Source organism: Phyllopteryx taeniolatus, chromosome 3 (genome assembly GCF_024500385.1).
Source record: "Phyllopteryx taeniolatus isolate TA_2022b chromosome 3, UOR_Ptae_1.2, whole genome shotgun sequence".
Lineage (NCBI taxonomy): Eukaryota > Metazoa > Chordata > Actinopteri > Syngnathiformes > Syngnathidae > Phyllopteryx > Phyllopteryx taeniolatus.
The window spans coordinates 8,240,128-8,266,862 of record NC_084504.1 but is presented as its reverse complement, the minus strand read 5'-3'; the positions used below and the strand labels follow the sequence as shown (position 1 = coordinate 8,266,862).

At 40.6% G+C, this 26,735-nt stretch overlaps 2 protein-coding genes across 5 annotated transcripts in view; one reads left to right on the top strand and one right to left on the bottom strand.

Moving 5' to 3' along the window:
- Window positions 1-1,627: 1,627 nt before the first annotated feature.
- tesca (tescalcin a) lies at window positions 1,628-11,539 on the top strand. 4 transcript variants are annotated; one of them, XM_061766845.1, is made up of 8 exons: window positions 1,628-1,787; window positions 3,405-3,474; window positions 4,648-4,728; window positions 8,377-8,522; window positions 9,429-9,490; window positions 10,530-10,637; window positions 11,125-11,172; window positions 11,241-11,539. In XM_061766845.1, exons 1-8 carry the CDS (start codon window positions 1,721-1,723, stop codon window positions 11,331-11,333), a joined length of 675 nt encoding a protein of 224 aa, XP_061622829.1. In that variant the 5' UTR covers window positions 1,628-1,720; the 3' UTR covers window positions 11,334-11,539. The 4 variants fall into 4 exon arrangements, with proteins under 4 accessions (XP_061622829.1, XP_061622832.1, XP_061622831.1 ...); XM_061766848.1 differs by having other exon boundaries at window positions 10,530-10,651; XM_061766846.1 differs by lacking the exon at window positions 1,628-1,787 and adding an exon at window positions 2,709-2,780.
- A 538-nt stretch (window positions 11,540-12,077) lies between these two features.
- Window positions 12,078-26,735, bottom strand: part of fbxw8 (F-box and WD repeat domain containing 8) — a 29,711-nt gene continuing 15,053 nt past the window's right edge. The window contains exons 8-11 of the mRNA XM_061766812.1: window positions 26,338-26,468; window positions 13,878-14,051; window positions 13,679-13,795; window positions 12,078-12,720 (exon numbers count right to left, since the gene is read on the bottom strand). Of these exons, the coding sequence (XP_061622796.1) occupies window positions 12,573-12,720; window positions 13,679-13,795; window positions 13,878-14,051; window positions 26,338-26,468 (570 nt within the window). The 3' untranslated portion in view covers window positions 12,078-12,572. The remainder of the gene's footprint in view (window positions 12,721-13,678; window positions 13,796-13,877; window positions 14,052-26,337; window positions 26,469-26,735) is intronic.

The following is a 26,735-nucleotide window of genomic DNA, read 5'->3' as shown; positions in this document are numbered from 1 at the left end:
TGCAGTAGTAATTGGCAATGGGAGTTCACTACTTAGTGCAGGTCAAATTTTGCGGATCTCTTGCATTGTAGAGAAACAATGTGCAATTACAGAGCCCGCCAAAAGCGAGTCCATGTCAAGCGCCATCCAGGAGCAATGTCGACTGAGGGCATCAGGAGACCATCTTTACCAAGATCATGTGTGGTGGGGTGTCGTACATTGAAATTGGGGAGACTGGTGGGGGTGAGGCGAGACGGTCACAGTTCAATGATGACCCGCAACCGTCACCCCCACCCAGGCCAACCAGCTCCACAAAGGATGTGTGAATGTACATACACTATGTGGTGCATTAAAATCCACGTGGGAAATGTATGGCGGGCCAGAGAGCAGGCTGGAATGCCGGAACACCTGGCCGAGTGTCAGGAGCAAAGGACGCCTACTTCATATAAAATTCTGTAGCATATTTGAACTAGCGAGAATACAGTTCTGTGAACATGAATACCTTCTGTAGAAATATTTTAAGAGTCTGAATATTGCAAAATGTCAGTCAACAGCTTCAGTTCAAAAAAGTTTGGCTTGGTGGAACACTTGTTTTTTCTTTTTTATGCACTGCCACAACTTGTATGATGTATTCATGTGTACATTTACAAGACAGACATATAACTGATAAGACGGAAAAGTTCCTCCTTTAGTTATGATGATACGATAGATCAGATTTAACAAAAACAAAAATCAGAATTGGGCACTTAGCCCTGGTTCAAGCTGTGTACTTGAGTCAGCCAAAAAATGTAAACACACATCAGGAAAACTTATCAATATAAATATTCTAATACCAAATGTATTCAGACATCAGGAGATGAATACAAGTTTACCTTTGGCCTCTACAATTACAAGAGGTGCTCAGTGGCGGCCATGAGCTTTCAGACATGTACTGTAAGTCTATTTTTTTCAACATTACTATTACTGGTCAAGTGTACCTAGACATGCTACGCACATCTATCTTACCTGCCATAAATAAACTATCGAAATGATGATTTTTTTTTTCTTTCAACAAGATGGTGCACCGTCACATTACCACCGAGAGGGTGGAGGAGAATTTGCAAGGAGTTCCCTGCACGTTCTCCTGATTTAACGCCTGCAGACTTTACCTATGGGGGACCCTAAAGGATGTTGTGTATTGCAAGGAACTGACAACATTGGTGACCCTTAGACGAGAAATAGAAAATGCATGTGCAACAATCCCATTGAGCACTCTGGCGAACGTTACCCAAGGAGAAGTTCCGCCATACATACACAGTAAATGTCTGGAAGCTTATGGCCACCACTTTGAGCACCTCTTGTAATTATAGAGACCAAAGGTAACTTGTATTGTTCTCATGACGGTTGGATAAATTCAGTATTAAAATATTTATGCAAGTTTTCCTTTTCCTAATGTGTATGTCTAAGTTTTTTTAGGGCTGACTCTGTATATCGCCTGTAAGGCAGTGTACGTATTTTCTTTGTGCAGGCGCACTACGAGTCAGGAAGACAAAGAGTCAACTTGTCCATAAACTTGTCATAGCAAGATTAGCAAAATGGATTTAGGACCCTGAAGGAGGGAGGAGACTCAGGGGAGGGACCTGGCAAGAGAGGGAGGAGAGCGAGCGAGGTTCCTCCAAGCATCCCAGCCAGTCGTGGTCACACTTTGCGGGCGAGCTGACTTGATTTGGCCACACAAAGTCAAGATTGTGCAGGAGCGGCCATGGGATCCTGGCAGGCGCGTCCCGAGCGCCAGCAGCGCTATGAGGAGCTCGCACACAAGACCGGATGTAAGGCGAGACTTCAGTTAGGAGTGCTTTGATTTTGAATTGACACTTTTATTATAGTCTCACTAGTGTGCAGATTTTCTTGCTGAAGAAGCAGAATTGTTTTCTCTTTCGACAGTCAAGTGAAACGAAAGCTATCCAATTGAGTTCACTCACTTCATTGGGTGATGTGTTCCAGTACAGATTTATTTTTCCAAAATATGCTTTTACAGCAATAATGAATGATTTATTCAAGGAAATTGAGGTGTGAAGTGGCACATACTTTTTGGATTTATTAATTTGTATTTTTTTTTCATGATCTGTCTGATCAATTTAACAATTCTATGAATTTTAAGTGATTTATTTTCTATTTTCATTTTAAATTTTATTAACTTTGTGGAGTATTTTTCAGTACTTTAATTCAAATTGATTAATTGTAGGTTGCATGACTCTTTCTCGTATATTTTCACCCATTTTTGTTACATGAATATGTGTCAAGGCAGATTTTTAAAACTCAAAATTAATTTTTTAAACTTTTTTAAATTAAAACATCTGTGTTTTATTAAAAAGGTCTATTCCATTTTAAAAACACAACAACAAAAATAAACATTCAATTATGAATTGTATGATAGTGTCAATTCAAATTATTATCTTATTAAAGACACTTTTTAATTAGATTTATTTTACTCCCACGTCCCAAAAACATGCACGGTAGGTTAATTGAAGACTCTAAATTCCCCGTAGGTGTGCATGTTCTCCCCGTGCCTGCGTGGGTTTTCACCGGACACTCCGGTTTCCTCCCACATCCCAAAAACATGCATTAACTGACAACTCTAAATTGCCCGTAGGTGTGCATGTGAGTGCGAATGTTTGTTTGTTTATATGTGGCCTGCGATTGGCTGGCAACCAGTTCAGGGTGTACCCCGCCTCCTGCCCGATGATAGCTGGGATAGGCTCCAGCACTCCCGCGACCCTAGTAAGGAGAAGTGGCTCAGAAAATGGAGGGATGGATCTTTTGTAACTACAATTTTTTATTCTAAATATTTTTACACTCAAATATTTTATAATGCATGTTCTTCAAAGTCTTTTGTGTTTTTTAAGTTAAATTAAATTGTCATTTGAATCATTGATTTATTGATTAAGTTAATGTGCAGATTTCAATAAAAGTTAAAAATAAGCATATTATTTGTTTACAATGAAATAGTTAAACATCGCGTTAGCTATCTTGTAAAAAAATATTAAATTGCAGATTTTAAAAAGTATTTTTAAATGAATTTTAAGGCAATAAACAAGAAAACAACCATATATGGTATTTTTGTGACTATCCTTTTATTTTTAAAAGTTTTTTTTTTACTTTGAGATCAAATGTATTGTACAGTATTTAAAAAAATATTTTTATTGCATTCATTTGATTAAGGAAAACATGAAAAAGTGTATAAAATTGGTATTAGATTGTCAGCTTTACCTAATATTGTGTGTGGTGAGTGTTTGTGTGCTTCAAGAGACTGAACTTTTTAGTGGGTCACTTCCTTATTGCTCGTGCCTTATCGTCTTTTTTATTTCTTTTTTTAAATGGACATTTATGCAACTAACGTCTCACTTTGTGACCCACTTTTGTGTTTGTGTGTGCATGTGTCGCAGTTTCCACGGAGCAGATAAAAAATCTCCACAAAAGGTTCCGACAACTGAGCGGAAACGAGGAGACGATGAGGTAAAACGTCAAGCAGGCTCTTATTTTGAAAAGGAGTTTTACATTGAAAAGATAGCCCAGTAGAGCTAGCTCAATGATAGTAAAATAACACTTCTAAAGCCATGTAAAACATCCAAGTTCAAACATCCTGTGTGATGTCACGTGACTCGTCAGTTCAGCGAGGATCAAAGGATTAACATGAAGAAAATGTTACATTGTAAAATTTGGAAATCATTCACATTTCTCTTTGGTGGAAAAGCATAGTTTTTGTGTCTTCTATGGTCTACAGGTCAGAACTCAAATAAATCTTTTTTCATGTACAATAAAGTTGTAAAAAACTTTCAAGTTCAAATGTTGAGAGCTCAATTCAGCAACTATTAAAGGATTAAGATTAGGCAAATGTTTTTATTTTTCTTTGTCTTTTTTTTGTCTTTTATGTTGTACAATTGGGAAATAAATTGGCTTTTTTCACGATAAAAAGCATAGTTCAGCTCGCAATACTGGGTTAACTACTTAACGCACATTTTTTGCTTTTTCTTTGTCTTTTTGTGTTTTTTATGTTGTAGAAGTCAGAACTCAACCACAATTTTTTTCATGTACAAAGGTTGTACAAAACCTCTGTGTTCAAACATCAAAAACTCAGTTCAGCGAGCATTAAAAAGATGAATGTTTCACTCACCATCCCCCCCAAGTAAAATTACGGCCTAAATTTGCACAAATCCTCTGAGTTCGAACCGCCTCAAGGATCGTATCAGTGTTTTGGGGGCCTTTTTCTTTGGCTTTTTAGGAAACGCATTTAAAAAAGAGCGAGTGGACCCAGGAATAGATAATTTCTCTTACATTTACGCCCTATTAAAAAAATAATAATAACAAATTTTTGGGGGGTACAAAATCCTACTAAATTCTCCCTATCACCAGTTTGCAAACACTGAAGAAACTTGGTGAATGTCACGCAAAACCTTTCCTCCTGCTCTTTGCAATCAATACACACCCCAGCGCAAAAGAAAAAAAGAAAAAATAATCAATCAATTCCAAAGACTTGTATCTCACTCAATCCGGACCTCTGCCAAGGTTTCTTAAATTTTGTCCCTTTTGTGTGTGATTCAATGACAAATGGTGGAAATTGTCAAATCAAAACCAACAATGACCTGTGTGTGTGTGTGTGTGTGTGTGTGTGTGCGTGTCGCACTGCAGCAGAGCAAATTTGGACAGCATTCCAGCACTTGCCAACAATCCCATTAAGAAGCAAATCATCGATGCCTTCTTTGACAAAAGGTTAGCAAATAATGTCCATTATGAAAATCATTCTTATTATTACTATTATTATTGATGTTGTTTAGTCGATGAAATGTTAAAAGTAAATAGATTTTTTTCGTTTTTCCTTATTGTATATTTTATGTTATTATTTTTATCAATGTTATCAATTTTTATCAATTATCTCTAAAATTATTTTTAATTATCGTCATAATTATTTTTATCATTTATTATGTACTGTTTATTAAGTAAACACATAAAATCATATTCCTACTTTTTAAAATAATGATCATATTTGGTGCAACGAACAAATAAGAGAATAATGGATAAAATAAACAATTCATAATTATTAGAGATTTTTAAATAAAATAAAAATATAACTGTATAATAGATGTATAACTGTTATTTTAATATTTTATTTTATTGACTACAGTGATATATTGTATTTATTTAATTCATTATGACCATATTTGGTACAGTAGTAATAATTATATATTCAATGTTTTAAATTATTCTGTATAATGTCTTTAAAATAATGTTATAAATATAATTTAATGATAATTTTGATATTCTTAATGTTTTAAAAAACAGAATAACAACTGTATAATAGAGTGTTAAAAACATATTTTTAGCTCTTCTATTTTTATTTTGTTATACCCATTACATTGATTAATATTTTTACAAATAATGGTAATAAAATAATGAAGTTGGTATAATAATAAGAATAACATATTTCACGCTTTGCATTATTTTAATTTATATTCAACAATATCATAATACATACAATGAATTCAAAGTTTTTAATGCATTTTTATAAATACAAAAACATGACAGTATAAAATATTTATTCTATTGTCATTTCGTTTGACTTTAGATATTTATTATATATTTAACTTTTCATGTTTTTCATTTACTGATTAGTTCAAATAAATTTTAAAAAACTATTTAATAGAGAATAAACGAAATAAACATGACGACTAAAAATGAGTCATGATGGTAGCTGGGCTCACTATTTGGAAAGCTGAAGCTGTTGTCACGCAATGTCAATCACGCTGTCGTTAGTCGCGCGGTCACTCTGACCTGCTAGCATTTCGAAAAACACGAAGTGTACCACGTGTCACTAATATTTATTATCGCAATTACGCAACCAACATTCCCACGTGACAGAGGCGGAAAGCTAAACACGCTATCACTATTTGACAAGCGTGAGCTCCTTCCCAGTAACAAGAACTTATTTCAAAAACTTTTCTATTATTTGGCTGAGCTTAGTTCAGCATGGTGAAGTCAAGCAGCGAAGCACAAGACGGGTTGGACTTTTATACACATTCAGCACAAACATCCTTTAAAAGCTCAGCAATAAAAGGTCATAAAAATTGTTCGGCCGGGATCAAAGGACGTTCACAAGACGCCTGTGGAGAATTTATTGCCACAAACATCTTCCCTGCGACTTTCTGGCCAGTCCAAACTGTGGTGCACACCAACGGGCGCGCCAGAGTGAAAGTGTAGGTGCTGTCTGGTATAGTAAATCTTTTTTTTTTTTCAAAATTATTTATATTTAACTTGACTTTGTTGGGGGGAAATCCCGACTAAGTTGGCGCGCACCCTAATAAAAAGTCAAATTGTTTGCTTTTGAGTACAAATCAAAATGGTACGAAGAAAATATTTACATATACATTGTGTAATGTTCATATTTATTTTATATTTGCTGATATTTATTTGTGGGGAACAGAAAGTAATTTAGGGAGAAAAAAATACAGACAAAGTTTGTGCACCCCATTACACCTGCAAAAAAAGGTCAAATTGTACACTTTCAAATTAAAAGGAACATTTTTATAAAATGAATGCTCACATGTAACCGTCTTTTGTGAGGGGGGGGAAATATCACTTTGGGTAGAACTAATCCAAACAGAGTTGGTGCACCTCCTCTCACCCTAAAAAAAGGGAAAGTATACATTTTCATATTAAAAGTTACATGTTTACATAGGGAATACTCATAGTGGAGCTTTTTTATTTTGTTCATCCAGTTAGTGCACACGCTCTTACCTTGAAAAGAGTCCAAATGTTTTGGAATGGTAATATACAACCTTTATATTTTGTGAAAAATAATCACATTTGTGGGGGAAAATATCAGAGTTGGCACACCACCTCTGACTTAAAAAAAAAAAGGAAAATTGTACAATTTAGAGTTGAAAGTTCATTTTCGTTGAGGGAATGTTCATATGTAAGCTTCTTTTGTGTGTGTGTTGGGAGGGGCGGTGAAAGTCCTGCAAAGTTGCTTCACCCCTCTCACTTCCTTAAAAAATGTACAATTGTACAATTTTAAATCAAAAGTAATTTTTTTAACCCTCTTTTTTTGTGGGGGGGAATCCTGACATTGTTAGCGCCCTACTGCCATTCCAAATAATCAAAAAATAGGTAATGTTTACACAGATGCTTGGGGGTGGGGGAGATCATCCTAAAAAAAATGCGGGCACGGTTGGCACACCCCCCCCCACCCAAAAAAGAAGTCATATTGTTTGTTATTTTGTTAAAAGTAAAATTTTATAAAGGGAATGTATGAATTTCACTTTTTTATTTATGAAACAAATCATTTTTAGATGGAAAAAAATCATGACACAGTTGGGGCACCCCTCTCACCTTAAAAAAAAAGACTTTTGAGTTAATATTTCATTTTTGTAGAGGGAATGTTCACATCTAATCTTTATATCTTGTGGGGAATAAAAAAATCCGCACACAATTGGTACACCACCTCTCACCTACAAAAATTGTAAAATTGTACAATTTTGAATAAAAAGTTCATTTCTTAAGAGGTTATGTTCATATTCAATATATTTAGTTTGTATCTCAAATTTGTGCTCGTATCTCAAAACAAAAAAAATCAGCCAAGTGAAGGCTGGTGTCTCGAAAAACTCGCAAGTCAAGGCACTCGTATCTTGAGGCACCACTGCATTAACACTGCTAAAATGGAAACTAATAATAATAATACTAATACTACTAATAATAGCAGCACGGTGGTCGACTGGTTAGCACATCCGCCTCACAGTTCTGAGGACAGGGGTACAAATCCCTGCCCCGCCTGTGTGGAGTTTGCATGTTCTCCCTGTGCGGGTTTTCTCCGGGTACTCCGGTTTCCTCCCACATCCCAAAAGCATGCAGAGTAGGTTGATTGAAGACTCTAACTTGCCCGTAGGTGTGAATGTGAGTGCAAATGGTTGTTTGTTTATATGTGCTGTGCGATTGGCTGGCGACCAGTTCAGGGTGTACCCTGCCTCTCGCCCAAAGATAGCTGGGATAATAATATTTCGATGCAAAAAAATCCAGACACATTTGGCGCACGCCCTCCAACACCCCCCACCCCCTTAAAAAAAAAAAGTTAAATTGCACAATTCCGGTGCAAAGGTTATGATAGAGGAAATATTCATATTTAACACAGGCGCTCCCACTCTTACCTACAAAAATAGTGAAATTGTATAATTTTGAGTTAGATTAATTTTTTGTAGAGGAACTGCTTCTTTTTAACCTTATTATAGCGTGTAAAAAATCCGGACAAGGTTAGCGCACTCCCTCCCACCCCCCAAAAAAGTTAAATTGTAGATTTCTGCGTTTTCTGCAGGGAATCTTTGGATTTGTTGATTTCTTATTGCCCACGGTGTGCCTCCACACTCGCAGAAACCAGCAGCAGGAGGATGCGGCGGTCGGCTCCGTGGAGGAGATCAGCTTGGAGCAGTTCCTGATGGTCATGAGTCACTTCCGGCCGCCCGAGCACAAGAGCAGCGAGGAGGAGCGCCAGGCCATCAGGAAGCGAAAGCTGCGCTGTGAGCCTTTGCTGCGGCTTGCCGCGTGCCTGATCTCAAGAATAGACGCGGGCCGGCAAGACATTTGACCCAAATTCCGGTGCCGATTCCGCTTTAACGCCGCCGCATGACTAAATTAACTGCAGGACATGAGTGCAAAGTTACAACAAACACAAAGTATCGCATGCGCCATCCAGTACTTGGACTTTATATAATTATTTAAGATCCATTTGTTTACTATTGATGTCACTGATGGTGTAGTGGTACACTCGCCTGACTTTGGTGCATGCAGCGTGGGTTCAGTTCCCACTCACTCAGTGTGAATGTGAGTGTGAATGGTTGTCCGTGTCTATATGTAACCCTGCGACTGACTGGCGACCAGTTCAGGGTGTAGTCCGCCTTTCGCCCGAAGTCAGCTGGGATAGGCTCCAGCGTCCCGCAACCCTAACAAGGATAAGCGGTGTTGAAAATGGATGGATGGATGGATGGATGTTTACTATTGTTTAAAGAAAAATGCTAATATTGTAAACCAGGTTTATAAGTTTGGGATTTTTCATTATCGTTAATTTTTATTTTGACAAATGTTTTTCAATTTTAATTTTATTTTGTTAATTTTCGTTAACTATAATAACTATGCTAAAACATTAAGTCATAATTCTTTAATTATATGTATTTCAACTCCATTATTTGAACCCCATTTAGTCGTACTAAAAAAAAAAACATTTTTTAAACGCCATTCATTTACTTTATGAAATATTTTACCTCAATTCTATATTATTTATTACACACACACGCATATAATGTATAAATAATAATAGTAAATCTTTACTTAGTAGTTGTTCTCTGCTAAATCTTATTATGGCTCTTGAGATTTGTTTTGTTTAGTGAGGTTGATGAGTGATGATGATGAAAACTTTCCATTTGCAGTTTTGTTCAACATGCACGACACGGACAGTGACGGCACCATCACGCTGGCTGAGTACAAGAAGGTAACGGGATTTTGCGTGGGTTCATGTTGGATTGCGTTGCTTTCAGTTGCTGTAGCCGTCCTAATAGCTTTGTCCATCGCTGCAATAATGGAATAGCTCGAGTGATATCAAATCGTGTCAAATGAAGTGAAATTATTACATTAAAATTACAAAGAAAACGTGGAATCAAATCAATCAAGTAATGTAAACTCGTTAAATTATTAACAAAATAAAAGAAATGGAAAAATAATTGAATGGCATATAAATAAATAAATAAAATCACAAAAACATTTTAATGCGATCAAATATAAACCATTGATTATGAACTGAAATAAAGGTAATTTATAAAATTGAAAGAAATCTATGGGAATTACAAAGTAAAAAAATTATTTTCATTTATTTTTGTTTTTAATGTTATGATCAGTATATAATTAATACTTTAAATAACAACAGTATAAATTATTCAAATGATGTAAAACAAAGCTAAATTGTGAAACAAAAATAAGAAACATTTATGGGTTTAAAGTAATTACATTTGAATAAAAAAATATAAATTGTTTATTTTTTTATCATATTTAATCAATTGAGCAAAATAATCACATTAACAAATGAAGTACATTTACAAAATTAAATCTTAAAAAAATCACTGGGGAATAAATAAAGATGCAAATAATTTACATATTGATTTAGTCATTTGAATAAAATAAATTTCACTTATTGACACATTTGAAAACTGACATGAGCACATAGACTTTCACCTAATGACAACATGCAATCAAAATTGAACAGAATTTTCCATAATTATGTTAAAATTCTATCCATCCATCCATTTTCCGTACCGCTTCCCCTCACGCGGGTCGCGGGCGTGCTGGAGCCTATCCCAGCTATATTCGGGCGAGAGGCGGGGTACACCCTGAACTGGTCGCCAGCCAATCGCAGTGTTCAAATTCTATCATACATATTTAACTTGATTATAAATCTAATCAATCAAAGGGGTTACCATCAGGCCACAACAAAACTATATATATATTTTATTTTATTTTTTTCTTCCGGCGTTGAGGTGGTGGAGGAGCTGCTGTCCAAAAGCGGTGCCATCGGGCACGAGGCGGCCAAGGCCATCGCCGACGCGGCCATGTTGGAAGTGGCCAGCATCAACGTGCCGCACATGGTAACCACACGCCTGTCAGTGCACATTCTCACAACACGTGACACACACGCTAATGACAAGTGTTGGGAAGATTACTTTGGAAATGTAGTTACTTAGGATTACAAATTACCCTGTTGAAAATGTAATAGCTAGTGTAACTATTTCCATTACTTTCTCAAAGTAATATCACTAATAGCATTTGATTCCATTTTGATTACTTTTCTTAATTTTGAATGAATGCATCAATGGAATTTTCTTTGAAAAGAAAAGTGGATTAAAACCATAGATCATTATTTTGGAATTAACCACATATTTCTTCTTTACACAACTAAGTAAGTGATAACAAAACATGATAAATGTAAATACATAATTTATTTAAAATGTATCCCAGTAATGCAATGGAGTACAATTACATAATCTTGTTACATGTAATTAGTTACTCCCCAACACGCTAATGACAACGGCGTGACATGCACAACTCAAATAGCAATATTTTTTCACCTCTCAGGCACCGGACGAATTCTACGAGGGGATTACCTTTGAGCATTTTGAACAGGTTTGGATTACGACTACTGATTAATGCTATCTTTTAAATGTATTTACTCATTTATTGTTGGCGTGCAGATTCTAAAAGGTCTGGAGATGGAGTCGCGGATGCACATCCGCTTTTTGGACGTGGACACCACCACCATGCGCTGCGGGAAAGCCACCGCTTGATCACCTCATACTCTAAAATACATAACAATAAATAATAGTACATTATAAGCTCACAATTATTTATTAAGTTTTAAGTTAATTACATTTTATTGTGAAAATTAACATATTTAATCATTTATATTTTACTCATATTTCATCTTCATATTTTGTGGGAAAGAACATCATAATGTGTAGGTCATTACCCCCTCCCCCCCCCCCCCACACCCTTTGAAATATCTAAATTTAATTTAAATTTATCCATTCATTTTTAAGGAGGCAATTCTCTTATTTAAACTTTTAAATCACACCAGATCGCAATGTTGTACCTGAACGAGTTCACTGAAAGAAAGTTCATGAAGTAATTCATAATTTGGCCGAACTTGAATTGAACTTGGTTCATTTCTGCCTGATGAATGTTGCTGAGAACGAGCTCATTCTGGCGTCTGTGAGCAACTTTTGAACAAAAGTTCATTTTCATTCGAGAGTGCCAGGTTTTGTTAGGGACTTCGAGTACAAAACCCACCTGAACACTATATTCGAGATTTCATATGTCGGGGGATCAACAGCATATTTGGAAACCGATTCAGTGCGGCCACCATTCAGGTTTACATACAGCAGGCACATCGCAGCAGCCTCTGTGCACGGGGTGGGTTCAGGGACACTGCATCAATGGAATAGAATATCTTCTTTGGTACTTTTGTAAGACAGTACATAATTGTAAAAATTGATTACTAGATTGACTGGATGACATCTTATTTTCACGAATAATTTGAGGAGTTATCATCCACTTTATTTGCATTAAAACAAATTGAACAAAAATATATATTGGATATAAATAATTTCAAGATCCAAACAAATGTAATTTGCAAAAATACATTTGAACTTTCTTTCCATAATTGTGTGAATTTATCAACAGATTTTTTTTCTTTTTTTGATACAAATAAAGACAACAAACAAAAATAATTATTTAATAAACAACAACAAAAATTTGCGTTTTGAATAAAAATAACCATTTGTGGAGAAATATGGTTTTGTTGGATATCAACACATTATTTTAATTATGTGTTTAAAACGTTCAATTACATTACTAAGGCCTCTCTAATGAACACCTGACCTCTAATGAACACCAGAGAGTACCAATGTGCCGTTGCGTAAATGGGGATGCGGGTGTCCCTAATATTGTGGCAGCTGAGGGCACATACACTCGATGACAACTTGTCCAAGGGGAATCATAAAAGTTTGGGTTTCACGCGCGGGTGGTCACCTGAGGCGGTCATAGGGCATGGCGAGCGCGATGTTGTAGTTGTAGCCGTGAGATTGGTCGTAGTCGGAGCGGCAGATGGGGAGGACCCCGTCGGGGGCGCCGGCTTCCTCCGAGAAGTCGTAGTGGCAGATGATTCCTCGGTGCCTGGACGGGAACGATGCACATTCAGAATCAGTAACTCGCCATTAACAAAAAGATACTTTCTCTGGGCTTCTGACTGGATAAAATGACCTCATGAGCCAATCTTTGACAACACACAGCATGAGACTGTACCCTTGTTTTAGCATCTACTTTGTTTTTATTGTCTTTAACTTTGTTATTGTTGTATTGTTTTTAATAGCTTGACGGTCTATGTTCTATGTTGGTTTTAGCTGTGTCAATTTCTTTATGTCTCAAAAGTGTTCTCTGTCAATTGACTGTCTGTTGTCGTACTAGAGCGGCTCCAACTACCGGAGACAAATTCCTTGTGTGTTTTTTGGACATACTTGGCAAATAAAGATGATTCTGATTCTGATTCTATGATAAGATAAATTCGGCAAGAAAAAAGGCGCTTTCAATTTTTATTTATGTCAAATTTTTTGGGTCACTAGGAAGGAACATGATGCTTTCTGACAAAATACCAAAATATTACCTGAAAATGTAAACAAATAGGAGACAACAACTCAATATAAGATAAATTAAGAAAAAAATAATTTTATACATATAAAGAAACACATTAAACCAAAAGTAGTAGATTTTTTTTTCTTTTAATTAGCCAAAAAATAAATATTACACAAAACAGGAAAAATGTTTGACCCAAAAGTTACTAAGTATTTAGAAAAATAAAATATGTTTAAAAATACAGAAAAAAAAATATGAGACAAAATGGGAAAAAATATTAGACCAGAATATTCAGGAATGTTAAAAGTAAACACAACTCCTGAAAATACATTAATGAAAAAAGTAGACAAAACCTTGAGACAAAAATACACAAATATTTGAAACAAATATTACAAATTAGTTTAGCTTTTTTTAGCCATTTTAGGTTCAGTTAAAGGAACATTTAAAGAACAGAGATAACAATTGTGAACCTGCGACTTGCGTACACGTGGGCATGTCCTACCTGCGGTGAGCCGTGAGGTCGTCATCAGTGATGCACGCCCCCCGTGGCGTCTTGTCGTCGGGGATGTTGGCTGTCAGCAGCGTGCGGCTGTCGAAATGCACGTGCCTCACAGGATGTCTGCACGCATACATAACACAAGACGAGACAAAAGATGTTTCTCAATGGGAATTGTGGACGAGGGCGGAGGTCAGAGTCCCACCTGTTGTGCATCTCCCACAGCTTGGTTCCCATCCGCATCTCCCACACGCACACCAGGCCCTCGCCGCCGCCGCTCACCACCTTCCAGTCGTCCATACGCACCGACGTCACGCCCAGATGGTGCGCGTACAGCGAAGACACGCACGAGCCCGTGCGCAGGTCTAACACACGCACCCTGAAAACAAACAAGCAGAGAGGCAAACTATTACACACATACAGTGTTAGACAAATAAACATCTTCTTCCGTTTATCCATGGGTATCCGTGGGTCACGAGGGCAGCACTGGTTGTACAGGGACCCAACAGCCCGTATCAGGGGCTCTCAGAGCACCCCGCACAGCACCCCCGAGGGACACAGACAAAGGCCTTTTCCAAGTCCACAAAGCACATGTAGAGTGGTTGGGCAAACTCCAATGCACGCTCGAGGACCCACCTGATGGTGTAGAGCTGGTCCACTGTTCTACAGCCAGGATGAAAACCACACTGCTCTTCCTGAATCTGAGATTAAACTTCCTGACGGACCATCCTCTCCAGAACCCTTGAATAGACCTTACCAGGGAGGCTGAGGAGTGTGAGCCCCCTGTAGTTAGAACACACCTTCCAATGAGCTGTTTTAGCACATCAGTGACCTCAACCCCAGAGGAGAGAGCCTGCCTCAGAGTCCTCAGACTCTCCTTCCTCATGAGAAGGCGTATCTGTGGAATTGACATATTGTTCTCCCCACCGAATCACAACGTCCCGAGCCAAAAAGGCCCGATAGGACTCCTTCTTCAGCTTGACAGCATCCCTCACCGCTGGTGTCCAGCAACGGGTTTGGGGGATTGCTGCCACGACAGGCACAGACCATCTTACGGTCATAACTCTGGTCGGCCGCCTCAACGATAGAGGCGCAGAACATAATCCACTCGGTCTCTATGTCCCCCGCCACCCATGGCACATGGGCCAAGTTCTGTCAGAGGCAGGAGTTGAAACTCCTTCTGACAGGGGACTATGCCAGACACTCCTAGCACACTAGCTTTGAGTCTGCCAACCAACCGCAGGGCACATATAAACAACAACCATTCACGCACACATTCACACCAAAGGGCAATTTAGAGTCTTCAATTAACCTACCATGCATGTTTTTGGGATGTGACAGGAAACCGGAGTGCCCGGAGAAAACCTACGCAGGCACGGGGAGAACAGACAAACTCCACACAGGCGGGGGTGGGATTTGAACCACGGCTCCTCAGAGCTGTGTGGCTGATGCTCTAACCAGACGCCCAACGTGCCACCGCTGGACAAATTCATCCATCCATATTCTGAACTGCTTCTCCTCACTAGGGTCGCGGGCGTGCTGGAGCCTATCCCAGCTATCATCGGGCAGCAACCCTAACTGGTTGCCAGCCAATCGCATGGCACATACAAACAAACAAACAAACATTCGCACTCACAGTCACACCTACTGGCAATTTAGAATCTCCAATTAATGCATGTTTTTGGGATGTGCGAGGAAACCGGAGTACCCGGAGAAAACCCACGCAGGCACGGGGAGAACATGCAAACTCCACACAGGTGGGAACGGGGATTGAACCCCGGCCCTCAGAACTGTGAGGCTAACGCTCTAACCAGTCGTCCACCGTGTCGCCGCTGGACAAATTATTAGGGAAAATATATTTATATTAGAAAAAATATTAACACATTAGAAAGGGTCGAACAGTTCGGCCAAACATCTTTATTCCTCCATCCAAAGAGCTAGGCTGACATTTTTTTATGATTGCTCAGGCTTGGCAGAGGTTGACATTCAAGTTAGGAATGTGAACTAACGGAATGCTACTGTGGCCTCCGTAGGTTTCACGCTTGAATGTGCGTAAATTTCTATCGGCGCAACAATGAGCGCCGTTCATCTGTGGCTGAGTGAAATCTTTGGAACAGATACGCTTCACACGTTGTCAAAGAACTCATTCATTTACACACAAATACAGAAAAACACACACACACAAGGGAAGCACCACAAAATAACAAAGCAGATGTTGCACGATATTAATTGCCAAATAAAAAGCTTTTCAGACAAGAAAAGAGAATAATAAACATGAATCGTAACACTTTTCATTGTCCCTCAAGTGGAAAAAGAACTAGTTTTATTATTATTATTATTATCCATCCATTTTCTGACTTCGGGCGAGAGGCGGGGTACACCCTGAACTGGCGGGTTACACCCTGAACTGGTCGCCAGCTAATCGCAGGACACATATAAACAAACAACCATTCACACTCACATTCAGACTTACGGGCAATTTAGAGTCTTCAATTAACATACCATGCATGTTTTGGGGATGTGGGAGGAAACCAGAGTGCCCGGAGAAAACCCACACAGGCACAGGGAGAACATGCAAACTCCACACAGGCGAGGCCAGATTTGAACCCCGCTCCTCAGAACTGTGAGGCAGATATGCTAACCAGTGGTCCACCGTACCGCTATTATTAGTAGTATTAGTATTATTGTTATTAGTTTCCATTTTAGCAGTGTTAATGAAGTGGTGCCTCAAGATACGAGTGCCTTGACTTGCAGGTTTTTCGAGACACCAGCCATCACTTGGCTGATTTTTTTTTGTCTTGAGATACGAACACAAATTTGAGATACAAATTTGCTTCAGCCCCCCTACCGCTAGATGGCGTCAGCAATCTTTACAACATCCATCCACCATCACCACATTGGTTTCCTTGTAGTGGTGGGACAATACCAGTTGGTGGTGCTTGTGCACCATTAAGCTGGCTTGCTAACTGCCTATACACCCCACAGAAGAAGAAAAGGAAGGGCAATACATTTGGTACAATCATGTTTTGTGCTTGCATTTTCTGTGTTTGCAGGTTACGTTGAGAGCTATTGTTATTAGAAATTCATTTTCAGAACAATTTGTCTGAATTTCCATCTTTTTAAAATTATGTTAAGAACATTACCGCAGGACAACTATTGCTGTATATTATTTAATAGAACAAAAATAATTCTGAGCCGCTTCTCCTCATTAGGGTCGCGGGCATGCTGGAGCCTATCCCAGCTATCATCGGGCAGGAGGCGCGGTACACCCTGAACTGGTTGCCAGCCAATCGCAGGGCACATACAAACAACCAACCATTCGCACTCACATAATCATTATGCTACAAAAATAATAATCATCATCATCATCATTAAAAAATTATGGCTTCAATATTTGTTATTCTGTAGATTAAAACACATAATAAAGTGGAGATTGACTTGAGTGTTGCTTTTCATCACCAAGATGTGAGTATAAAAGCTGTTGTAATTGTAAACTACATTAAATGTTGATTAATGTTCTTATCAATTATAGTGCAAATGTTGAGATTATTCACTTTTTAGATAATAATCCAAGGGATTATTATTTCAAGGGATTTATCTAGCTCAATATATTAGATTTATTATATTAATATTTCCTCTAATTCACACTTCTTAGTTGATGATAAACATTATTTAAAATGTTTGGTGGTAAATATTAATAGGCTAGTTTAAGATGTCAGATAATTGCAAAAGATTTCAAAAGCAGGACAAAGTGGCCTAAATTACAGAACTCACCTTTTGTCAAATTTGAACTAAAGTCCAGGGGGGAGCGCGTGACTGTGTTTGCCCTGAGCCCCCAAATGCCTGGCTACGGCCCTGGGCCGAGCCAGCGACCTCACCGGCCGGCATGAAAACCAAAGTGGGATTAGCGGCTTGTGCATTGATGAAGCTGTAAGAACTAATGTGAATTGCAAGATACATTGACCATCTACACTTCATACATACATCGCAGTAATATGCTTAAATTGGCACTGAGCGGGGGCCCGGCCGATGCACAGAGACGGGCTCACCCAGCATCGGGGCCTTCTTCCCGATTGGTTGTGAGGGACCTATTGGGGCTGAAAGTCTGTGAGCCTGTCTGCTCAGACAGCAGCGGCTTCTCCTGATTCTCCGCTCCGTGCCAAATTTAAACAGTTTATGAAACAGAGGGGAAACCCCTCTGTAGCAGTTACCAGACTATGAACGAAAATGAACCGTGAGAGAAATGTAGTTCTCACACGCCAGAATGAGCACGCACAAGCAGGGCTTTTGGTGCGAGCGATTTTGATCAGCCAAATTGGTCCTTAGCCAGCATGGCTAACATCAGAAATGTTCTCATCGCCACACCGTATTTCAATTCGCCACTGGCGAGGTGGGGAGTGGACAGTGCGAACACTGGGAACAATGCCACGTTTGCAATTAGCATGTTGTCAAACAGTAGAAAACTCACAAACTAATTTAAGCTCCGAAATGCTGCCGGGAAATTAGTATGAGATATTCCCATTCCTTGTTTTTTTTTTTTTTTTTTTTTTTTTTTGCTGCAACATTACCTCCTCCTCCTTAAAATAAAGAAAGGGCTTTCTTTTCAACAATGACAAATACATATCGCCGAGTTGCGGTCCACTCAGCAGGGAAACCTTGCCAAGTTTCTTCCAGGCTGTTGCGTCACCACTTCCAAATACAGGAAGTCCTCGAGTTAGGACGTACTCGACCTACGACGTTTTGACTTTACGACGCTCCTGCCTCGTCCGCCATTTTGTCCCAGCACCGTAGTGTTTCTGCTTAGCTAGTGCATAGTGCTTGTCTGTGTTTGTGCGCCGGGAGTATCTTTGCCTTTTTCGGCCTCCTTTTTTCACACTGTCAGCAATAATGGTAAGTACAGCATCTTATTTTTGTATTTTAATGTATTTTAGTTTCTTTATACGAAGTGTTAACCTTTCTTGCTACAGTCACCCGACCGTGGTCGGGAGACGCAGGGGTTAACTCCCTTCTCTCGTTGCACAGCTGAGCTGGGTGGCGGCAACAATAAAGGCACGAAGCACCGATTTTCTGCTTCACTGGCTTTATTAGCTGGCTTCAATATTTGTTATTCTATAGGAAAATATTACCGTATTTTAACGACCATAGGGAGCACCGTGTTAAAACATGCAGTCTCAGTTACGAGGTCTATTTCTGTATTTAACAGATACATAAGGCGCACCGTATTATTGGGTACAGGCATGCTAAAACATACACTCGCTTAAAACGTACGGTAGCATGCATGCACGCTAAAACAATGTTTTTAAAAAGGCAGCGGGAGCAAAACTGGGTTCGGTTATACTTTATTGAAGTATTTAACAATGTACTCACGTTATTTTTTTAACAATCCTCATCCACAAATCCATCAAAGTCCTCATCTTCTTCTTTAGCATGCATGCATGCTACCATATGTTTTAAGCTAGCGTATGTTTTACCATGCCTGTGCCCAATAATACGGTGCGCCTTATGTATGTGTTAAATACAGAAATAGACCCCATAACTGAGACTGCGCCTTTTAATACGGTGCGCCTTATGGTCGTGAAAATACGGTACTTTTATAAACATCCATCCATCCATTTTCTGAGTCGCTTCTCCTCACTCGGGTCGCGGGCGTGCTGGAGCCTATCCCAGCTATCATCGGGCAGGAGGCGTGGTACACCCCTAACTGGTTGCCTGCCAATCGCAGGGCACATACAAACAAACAACCATTCGCACTCACATTCACACCTACGGGCAATTTAGAGTCGTCATTTAACCTACCACGCATGTTTTGGGGATGTGGGAGGAAACCGGAGTGCCCGGAGAAAACCCACGCAGGCACGGGGAGAACATGCAAACTCCACACAGGGGAGGCCGGGGATTGAACCCCGGTCCTCAGAACTGTGAGGCAGACGCTCTAACCAGTCGTTCACCGTGCTGCCACTTTTATAAACAGACATTGTGAATTCCAGCAATACTTCTAAAACGCCACTGTTCCTTCTCCAATAATGCAAGGAGTAGTTTTACTTTATTTTACCTGTATTTTAGTGTAACTACACAGTGGTTAATATTATACTTGTGTCAAAGTTGGGAATGTTACTTGGAGTTTGGTAAGGAAATGTTTTACGATGGCAACAGTTTGACCCCAGAACAGATGAATTTACCTTTGTTATTTCCTATGGGGGGGAATGAAATTAGAAGACAAGAGTGGACATTAAACTGCGATTGTGTTGGACATTTTGTAATTGCAAAAACCCAATGTGATTATGCTAATATGCTAATGAGTGCCCATGGACTGTAATGAAGGCACAGCGTCAACAGATGGAACCGAAGGTCCCCAGGGGGTGGGGGCGGGCGGGGGGGCGTTGCACTCTTGCTCGCTGACCTCTGATTGGCTGAGAGAAGACCAATCACGCAAAAAGCTCGACGCAAAGCAAAGCCAAATTAATTTTAATCACAAAGATGACTAAAACGCTAATCACTCTTTGTTACTAGCGTACTTAGCGTCACGGAGTACAAGTTTGAAAATTCAGCCCCGAAATTATATTACTTGGCAACAAGAATTTTGGTAGGTGTGTCAATGATGAGTGGACACACAAAGGAGTCTCAAAAAACCATGCTAGAAAAGTGCCTGATCTTTGCCTGGCAGCTCATATGTTCCAAACACACAACCACAACAAAAACAACAAAGACTCTCGTGCTTTTCCTCCTCATCTGGCATGTACACGCATGTGCGCGTGCGTGTGTGTGTGTGTGTGTGCGCGCGCGTGTGTTTGTGGGTGCCATCTACATTCAGTGTCGGAAATACTTTATTTATACTTTATTAAATACTATATTTTTTGTATAGTATATAATTTGAAAAAAAGTTTCACGAAGTACAAGGGATGGGTATCGTTAAGATTTTAATGATACTGCTACTCTTAACGATACTGCTTATTGGGCCGGTACTTTAATGGTATTATTATCTGTACTTTTTTTAAAACACTAAAACAAATATCAGAATTAACACTGCTTTATTGTAATTTTTTTAATAAATTAGCTTGTCTTGCAAAAACAATGTAGAATAAATGAATGAATGATTTACAGAAAAAGAAATGTTTTGAACAAATCACTATTATACATGTTAAACATGATATAAACAATTATTTAGTGCAATAGAAAACAGTGGTTTAGGGCTGCACGATTATGGCTAAAATAATAGTCATGTTTTTTAATCAATATTGTAATCACGGTTATTAATCATAATTATTCCTCATGTTAGGGAAAAATCTTTATTTCTATTGCACTACTTTTCAACAAACAATATGTAACAGTTTTCAGTGTAAAATGAATCTTTAAGTAAGAATAAATGTTAGATAACAAAAAATAAATGTACCCCAAAAATTTTACTTTACCAAGGGCTAATTGAATAAATATGCTTTTACAAAGTGCAATCACAAATTGAAACTTAATGAAAGCAAATACAGTTAATGCATAAAACGCAATAACATTAGGCTGTACGATAGGCCCGTCACTATAAAAAGATTTTTAAGACGATATATTTTCCTCAAAAATATCATGATAAATGATATGTAAAAGCCTCTGAAATCATGAAAAATAAGACTCGCCCTCATTATTATTTATTGCTTTTAAATCAGTGTTGTTGTTATTAATATTGTTATTATTATTATTACGATTTACTTTCTAGTTTATTCAATTATTTTTCTTTACTCTGTGACATGGATCCCCCTAGGTCTGGAATAAAGATTAGCCTGGTTTACATGGAGCCTTCTATTTCGATTACAATCGGTTTAGAAGCCCAAACCGAATGAAAATCAGAATCAGAATCAGAATCAGAATCATCTTTATTTGCCAAGTATGTCCAAAACACACAAGGAATTTGTCTCCGGTAGTTGGAGCCGCTCTAGTACAACAGACAGTCAATTTACAGAACACTTTGGAGACATAAAGACATTGACAAAAAACAACAACAAACAACAATTGTGCAAAAAGATGTTCCTCAGTTCGAATGGCTAATATCGCAATAGTCCGGTGCAATGACCATTGTGCAAAGGGCACTGAGACTTCAAGGAGTGTATGCGGTTTAAAGTGACGAGTACTGCGATAATCTGGGACAATGGTTGTGCAAATGTTACAGATACTCCTCAATCAGTGTGCAAATGGAGCAGATGCTACTCTGGCATGAGTGGCCACTATATGCAAATAGTGCAGCACGGCGAGACAACTACAGTGAGTGCACGAGTAATACATAATACAGAAATGTGACAACGAACTCAAGTCAAAAAATTGCCAGCTTGTTGTAATGGAATTGTAAGTTAGCTGTTCAAGAAGTTGATTGCAAGAGGGAAGAAGCTGTTGGAATGTCTACTAGTTCTAGTTTGCATTGATCGGTAGCGCCTACCTGAAGGAAGGAGCTGGAAGAGCTGGTGACCAGGGTGGGGAGGGTCCGAGAGGATTTTGCACGCCCTTGTCTTAGTTCTGGCAGCGTGCAAGTCCTCAAGGGTGGGTAGGGGGGTACCGACAATCCTTTCAGCAGTTTTGATTGTCCGTTGCAGTCGGAGTTTGTCCTTTTTTGTAGCAGCACCAAACCAGACTGTGATGGAAGAACACAGGACAGATTCGATGACCGCTGTGTAGAACTGTCTCAGCAGCTCCGGTGGCAGGCCATGCTTTCTCAGAAGCCGCAGGAAGTACATCCTCTGCTGGGCCTTTTTGAGGACGGAGTTGATGTTGGTCGCCCACTTCAGGTCCTGGGAGATTGTAATTCCCAGGAACTTGAAGGTCTCGACGGTTGACACAAGGCAGCTGGACAGCGTGAGGGGCAGCTGTGGCGAAGGATGCCTCCTGAAGTCCACGATCATCTCTACAGTCTTGAGCGTGTTCAGCTCCAGGTTGTGTCGGCCGCACCACAGCTCCAGCCGCTCCGCTTCCTGTCGATATGCAGACTCGTCACCGTCCTTGATGAGGCCGATGACAGTGGTGTCATCTGCAAACTTCAGGAGTTTGACAGTCGGGTTCGCTGAGGTGCAGTCGTTCGTGTAGAGAGAGAAGAGCAGCGGAGAGAGGACACAACCTTGGGGCGCCCCAGTGCTGATGCTGCGTGTGGATGAGGTGGCCTCCCCCAGCCTGACCTGCTGTGTCCTGCCCGTCAGAAAGCTGTAAATCCACTGGCAGATGGCAGGTGAGACGCTGAGCTGGAGAAGCTTGGATGAAAGGAGTTCAGGGATGATGGTGTTGAACGCTGAGCTGAAGTCCACGAACAGGATCCTTGCGTAGGTCCCTGCACTGTCGAGGTGTTCTAGGATGAAGTGCAGTCCCATGTTGACTGCATCATCCGCAGATCTGTTCGCTTGGTAGGCAAACTGCAGGGGGTCCAGCAGGGGACCTGTGACACTCTTGAGGTGCTCTATATAATTAAATATATATGAAACCAAGGACGGCTAGTAATGGGAAGGGGACGCAGCAGACCACCAGGGGGTTGGTGGGAGGCTTTTCCTTGGGCACAGATGGAGCAATATATATAATGCTCTATATAAAAACCTCAATCGGAATAAAGGGGCCGAATCCGAATGGTATTTCTTTCGTTTTCACAGGCGTGGAATACTCCTTTTGCCAAAGTGTTCAGAAGTAAATTTTGCCATTCCGTATAAAGCCAGGAAGAGCATGCTTTGTCTCGACATAAATGCGCGGTGACATCATCTTTTACACATGGCGTAAATATGGTGGCTCCTGACGGAGCTCGTATGCGACGGAGCTCTTGTTTTGAACTATTTGTTGTTTTCATCAAGCGTTTTTTAAAATAAACATATAAAAACAATCCTCTCGATAGCCCCGTTGGGCAGAGCGCTTGTTCTGTCCAAGCTCCTGTGCCCCCTCAACCCCTGGAGGAACTCATGCAGCTCGGCGCCACTCGTCTGACCCTCACAGAACAGCAGTGGTGCAAGTTGTGCTTTTACTGCGGAAACGCTGGACACCTGGGGGTCACTTGTCCAGTGTGGCCAAAAGGCCTAGCTCATCAGGGGTGGAGAGCACTCTGTTGAGCCAAACTTCTTCGTCCCCTCGCTCTCGGCTAGTCTAAATTACAATTCAAATGTTATGTCTCTTTAGATTCTTTTGGATTCAAGAGCCGAGGATAACTTCATAGACCAAGACTTTGTTGTACAATCAAAAATTCCCCTCGAGCTGCTAACTGCGCTGAAAGTCGTATAGGCTGTAGATAGGAGCACGATCTTTCAAGCGACTCGTTACACTATTCCCCTTGCCCCCCAAACCGATTGTTTGTAGCTCGTTCTGAAGTCCTCTAATGGGGGAATTCCTCCAGATTAACTTGTCATCCCGGAGTTCATGGAACCCTAGATTTCCTTCGCAGGCATTTCTGGTGGCCCGGCATAGCCCAGGATACCAGAGCATTTGTGGCGCCTTGCTCCATCTGTGCCCAAGGAAAAGCCTCCCACCAACCCCCTGGTGGTCTGCTGCGTCCCCTTCCCATTACTAGCCGTCCTTGGTTTCATATCACTGTGGATTTTGTCTCCGGGCGCCATCCGAAGGTAATACTTTTATTCTCACTATCATTTATCGCTTCTCAAAGTCTGTCCATTATGTGGCCCTTTCCAAGTTACCTTCAGCCATTGAAACCCCCAACCTTCTCGTTAACCATGTATTCAAGCTTCACGGAATCCCTCAAGATACTGTTTCAGATCGTGGGCCGCAATTCTCCTCCCAAGTCTGGAGAGAGTTTTGTAAGGCTGTGGGCGCAGCAGCCAGCCTCTGCTCGGTTTACCATCCCCAGACCAACGGCCAAACGGAACGTGCTAACCAGGATTTGGAAGCCACTTTACGCTGTGTCGCCGCACGCCATCCGGTTTCTTGGAGCACTTTCCTTCCCTGGGTAGAATATGCCCATAACTCCGTCACCCACTCTGCAACAGGTTTGTCGCCCTTCATGGCATGTTATGGTTTCCAACCTCTCTTGTTCCCTTACCAGGAGGTGGAAGTGGCTGACCCTGCGGTTAAGGATCATGTCCGCAGAGTAAAGGGAGCATGGGAAACCGTTACAGGAGCCCTCAACCGCTCGGCGGAAAGGAATAAGCGGCTGGGTGACCGTCACCGGTCCTCCGCCCCAGAGTATCGGGTCGGACAGATTGTGTGTCTGTCGTCTGAACCTACCGGCTTCCATGAACGTCCACCCCACCTTCCATGTTTCCCTGCTCAAGCAGGTTTCTTCCAGTGTCTACGGCCCTCCGGTCGACCCCCCATCTCCCACTCGGCTCATGGACAACCATCCTGCGTTCACGGTTTCCAAGATACTGGACGTCCGTCTCCAGGGGCGGAGTTTCCAATATCTGGTGGATTGGGTGGGTTATGGCCCTGAAGAACGTTTTGTTAGGTCTGGGCGAATCATAGGAGGCGTCCGTTGAGGAGGGGTTACTGTGATGGTTTGGCACAGGCTCATCTTATTTTGGTGGTTTCATTTCCTGCACCACACTACTTGTAGTTTGCTTTATTGTTTCAGGCTGGGCTGGGCAGCTTCTGGAGGGACACTCATTCTTGTGCACCTGCAACCAATCCGCAATCAACTGGGTTTAAAGATCCTGCCGGCTTGACAAGCAGGCGCCAGATGATTCCCACTTCCATGAGTGTGCCTCTCAAACATCTCATCGCAGTGTCCTTAGCCCAGCCTGGCTACGCATTGTCTCCTGAAGTCTTTCTTCTCCTCAACCGACGCAAGAACCCCCTCCGCACTCGTGATCAGCTTTACTGAACTCTGTACAAGTAATCTCACCTGAAATATTAAATAAAACAACCACTCTAACCATACGTCTCCTGTTCGCTTTTGAGTCCACATCTGCAGCAACAAAGACGCTCGTCACACAGCCGAAAAGTTAAAGTCAAGGCACCCACTACAACGACTGTTAATAGTGCCTTACCGTGACACGCCACCTCTCTGCCAATTTGCTGAGCGGGCCAACTTCAAAATAAAAGCTTAATATATTATTACATTGGACATCAAAGCCATTTTAAGCTTTTATTTTGAAGTTGGCCACGGAGCGCGGTGCCATCCCTTAATAAAGCCTTAACCATACGTTTGCCGCCTGGTGGCTTGGCTGGCTGGGTTGCAGGCAGTGCTATAAATGAAGCACTTTTCATATGCAGCAGTGCCCGCATTTTTAATGTAAAAAAATCAGCAACGATCAGGCTCATTTAATCGCGGAGCCAAAGTCGTGATCATGAAAGTGTGCTTCGATTAATTGTGTAGTCCTAGAGTGGTGTATAACTGCTGGAACAGCTCGTCTTCCAGCAGGTCGAGTGGTTAAGTTTGTGTGCGTTTGTTTTTGTGCGTATGTGGTTTCTGTGTGCTTTTGGGTTAAATGTGTTTTTGTGTGTGAGCGCTCATGTTGTGTGTGTGAGTGTGTATTTGTGTGGTTTAGGTGTGGGTTTGTCTTTTCTGTATTCTTTGTTTTGTGTGTGCACACTTGTGTTTTCATTTGTGTTAGTTTGTGTGAATTCGTTTGTGTTTTTTATGTTTGCGTGGGTTTTTTGTGTGGGTTTTTGTTTCTTTATCCAATTTTTTTTTAGTTTTGTTTGTGTGTGGGCATGCTTTTGTGTTCGTGTGGGTGCTTTTTGTGCATCTGTGTATGTGCTGTACCCACCGCCTGTCATTGTTCCCGCACACCATCATGTGCGGCGCGTTGCCGTCGTGGAGATGAATACAGGTGAAGTCTCCTGGAGAGTCCCCAACACATGCCACCGCCTTGCCCGTCGCCAAGCTGTACACGTGGATCTGCAATGGGAGATGCACATTTAGCATTCGGAACGCTTGTATACTAAGAACTTTGATTGAAATCTTGTGCCGCTGGTGTGGCACATTTGAGTAAAGATGTAGAGGGCTACGTTAGCCTTTTGTGCTTTCCCCATTTTGCTCTCATTACCGTTAGCTGACTATGTTAGTTTCTCATGCTAACTGCCCCATGCCTGTTTTGCTCCTGTGTCTGTTGGCTTAACAGGACACAGGACAAACCTTTGTGATGTTTTAGAGGCTTAACTTTTT

Coding starts and splice junctions, on each gene's coding strand:
- tesca (XM_061766845.1), top strand. CDS start 1,721: ATGGGATCCTGGCAGGCGCGTCCCGAGCGCCAGCAGCGCTATGAGGAG. Junction 4,729..8,376: donor GATGCCTTCTTTGACAAAAG/GTTAGCAAATAA, acceptor CCACACTCGCAG/AAACCAGCAGCAGGAGGATG. Junction 9,491..10,529: donor CGCTGGCTGAGTACAAGAAG/GTAACGGGATTT, acceptor TCCGGCGTTGAG/GTGGTGGAGGAGCTGCTGTC.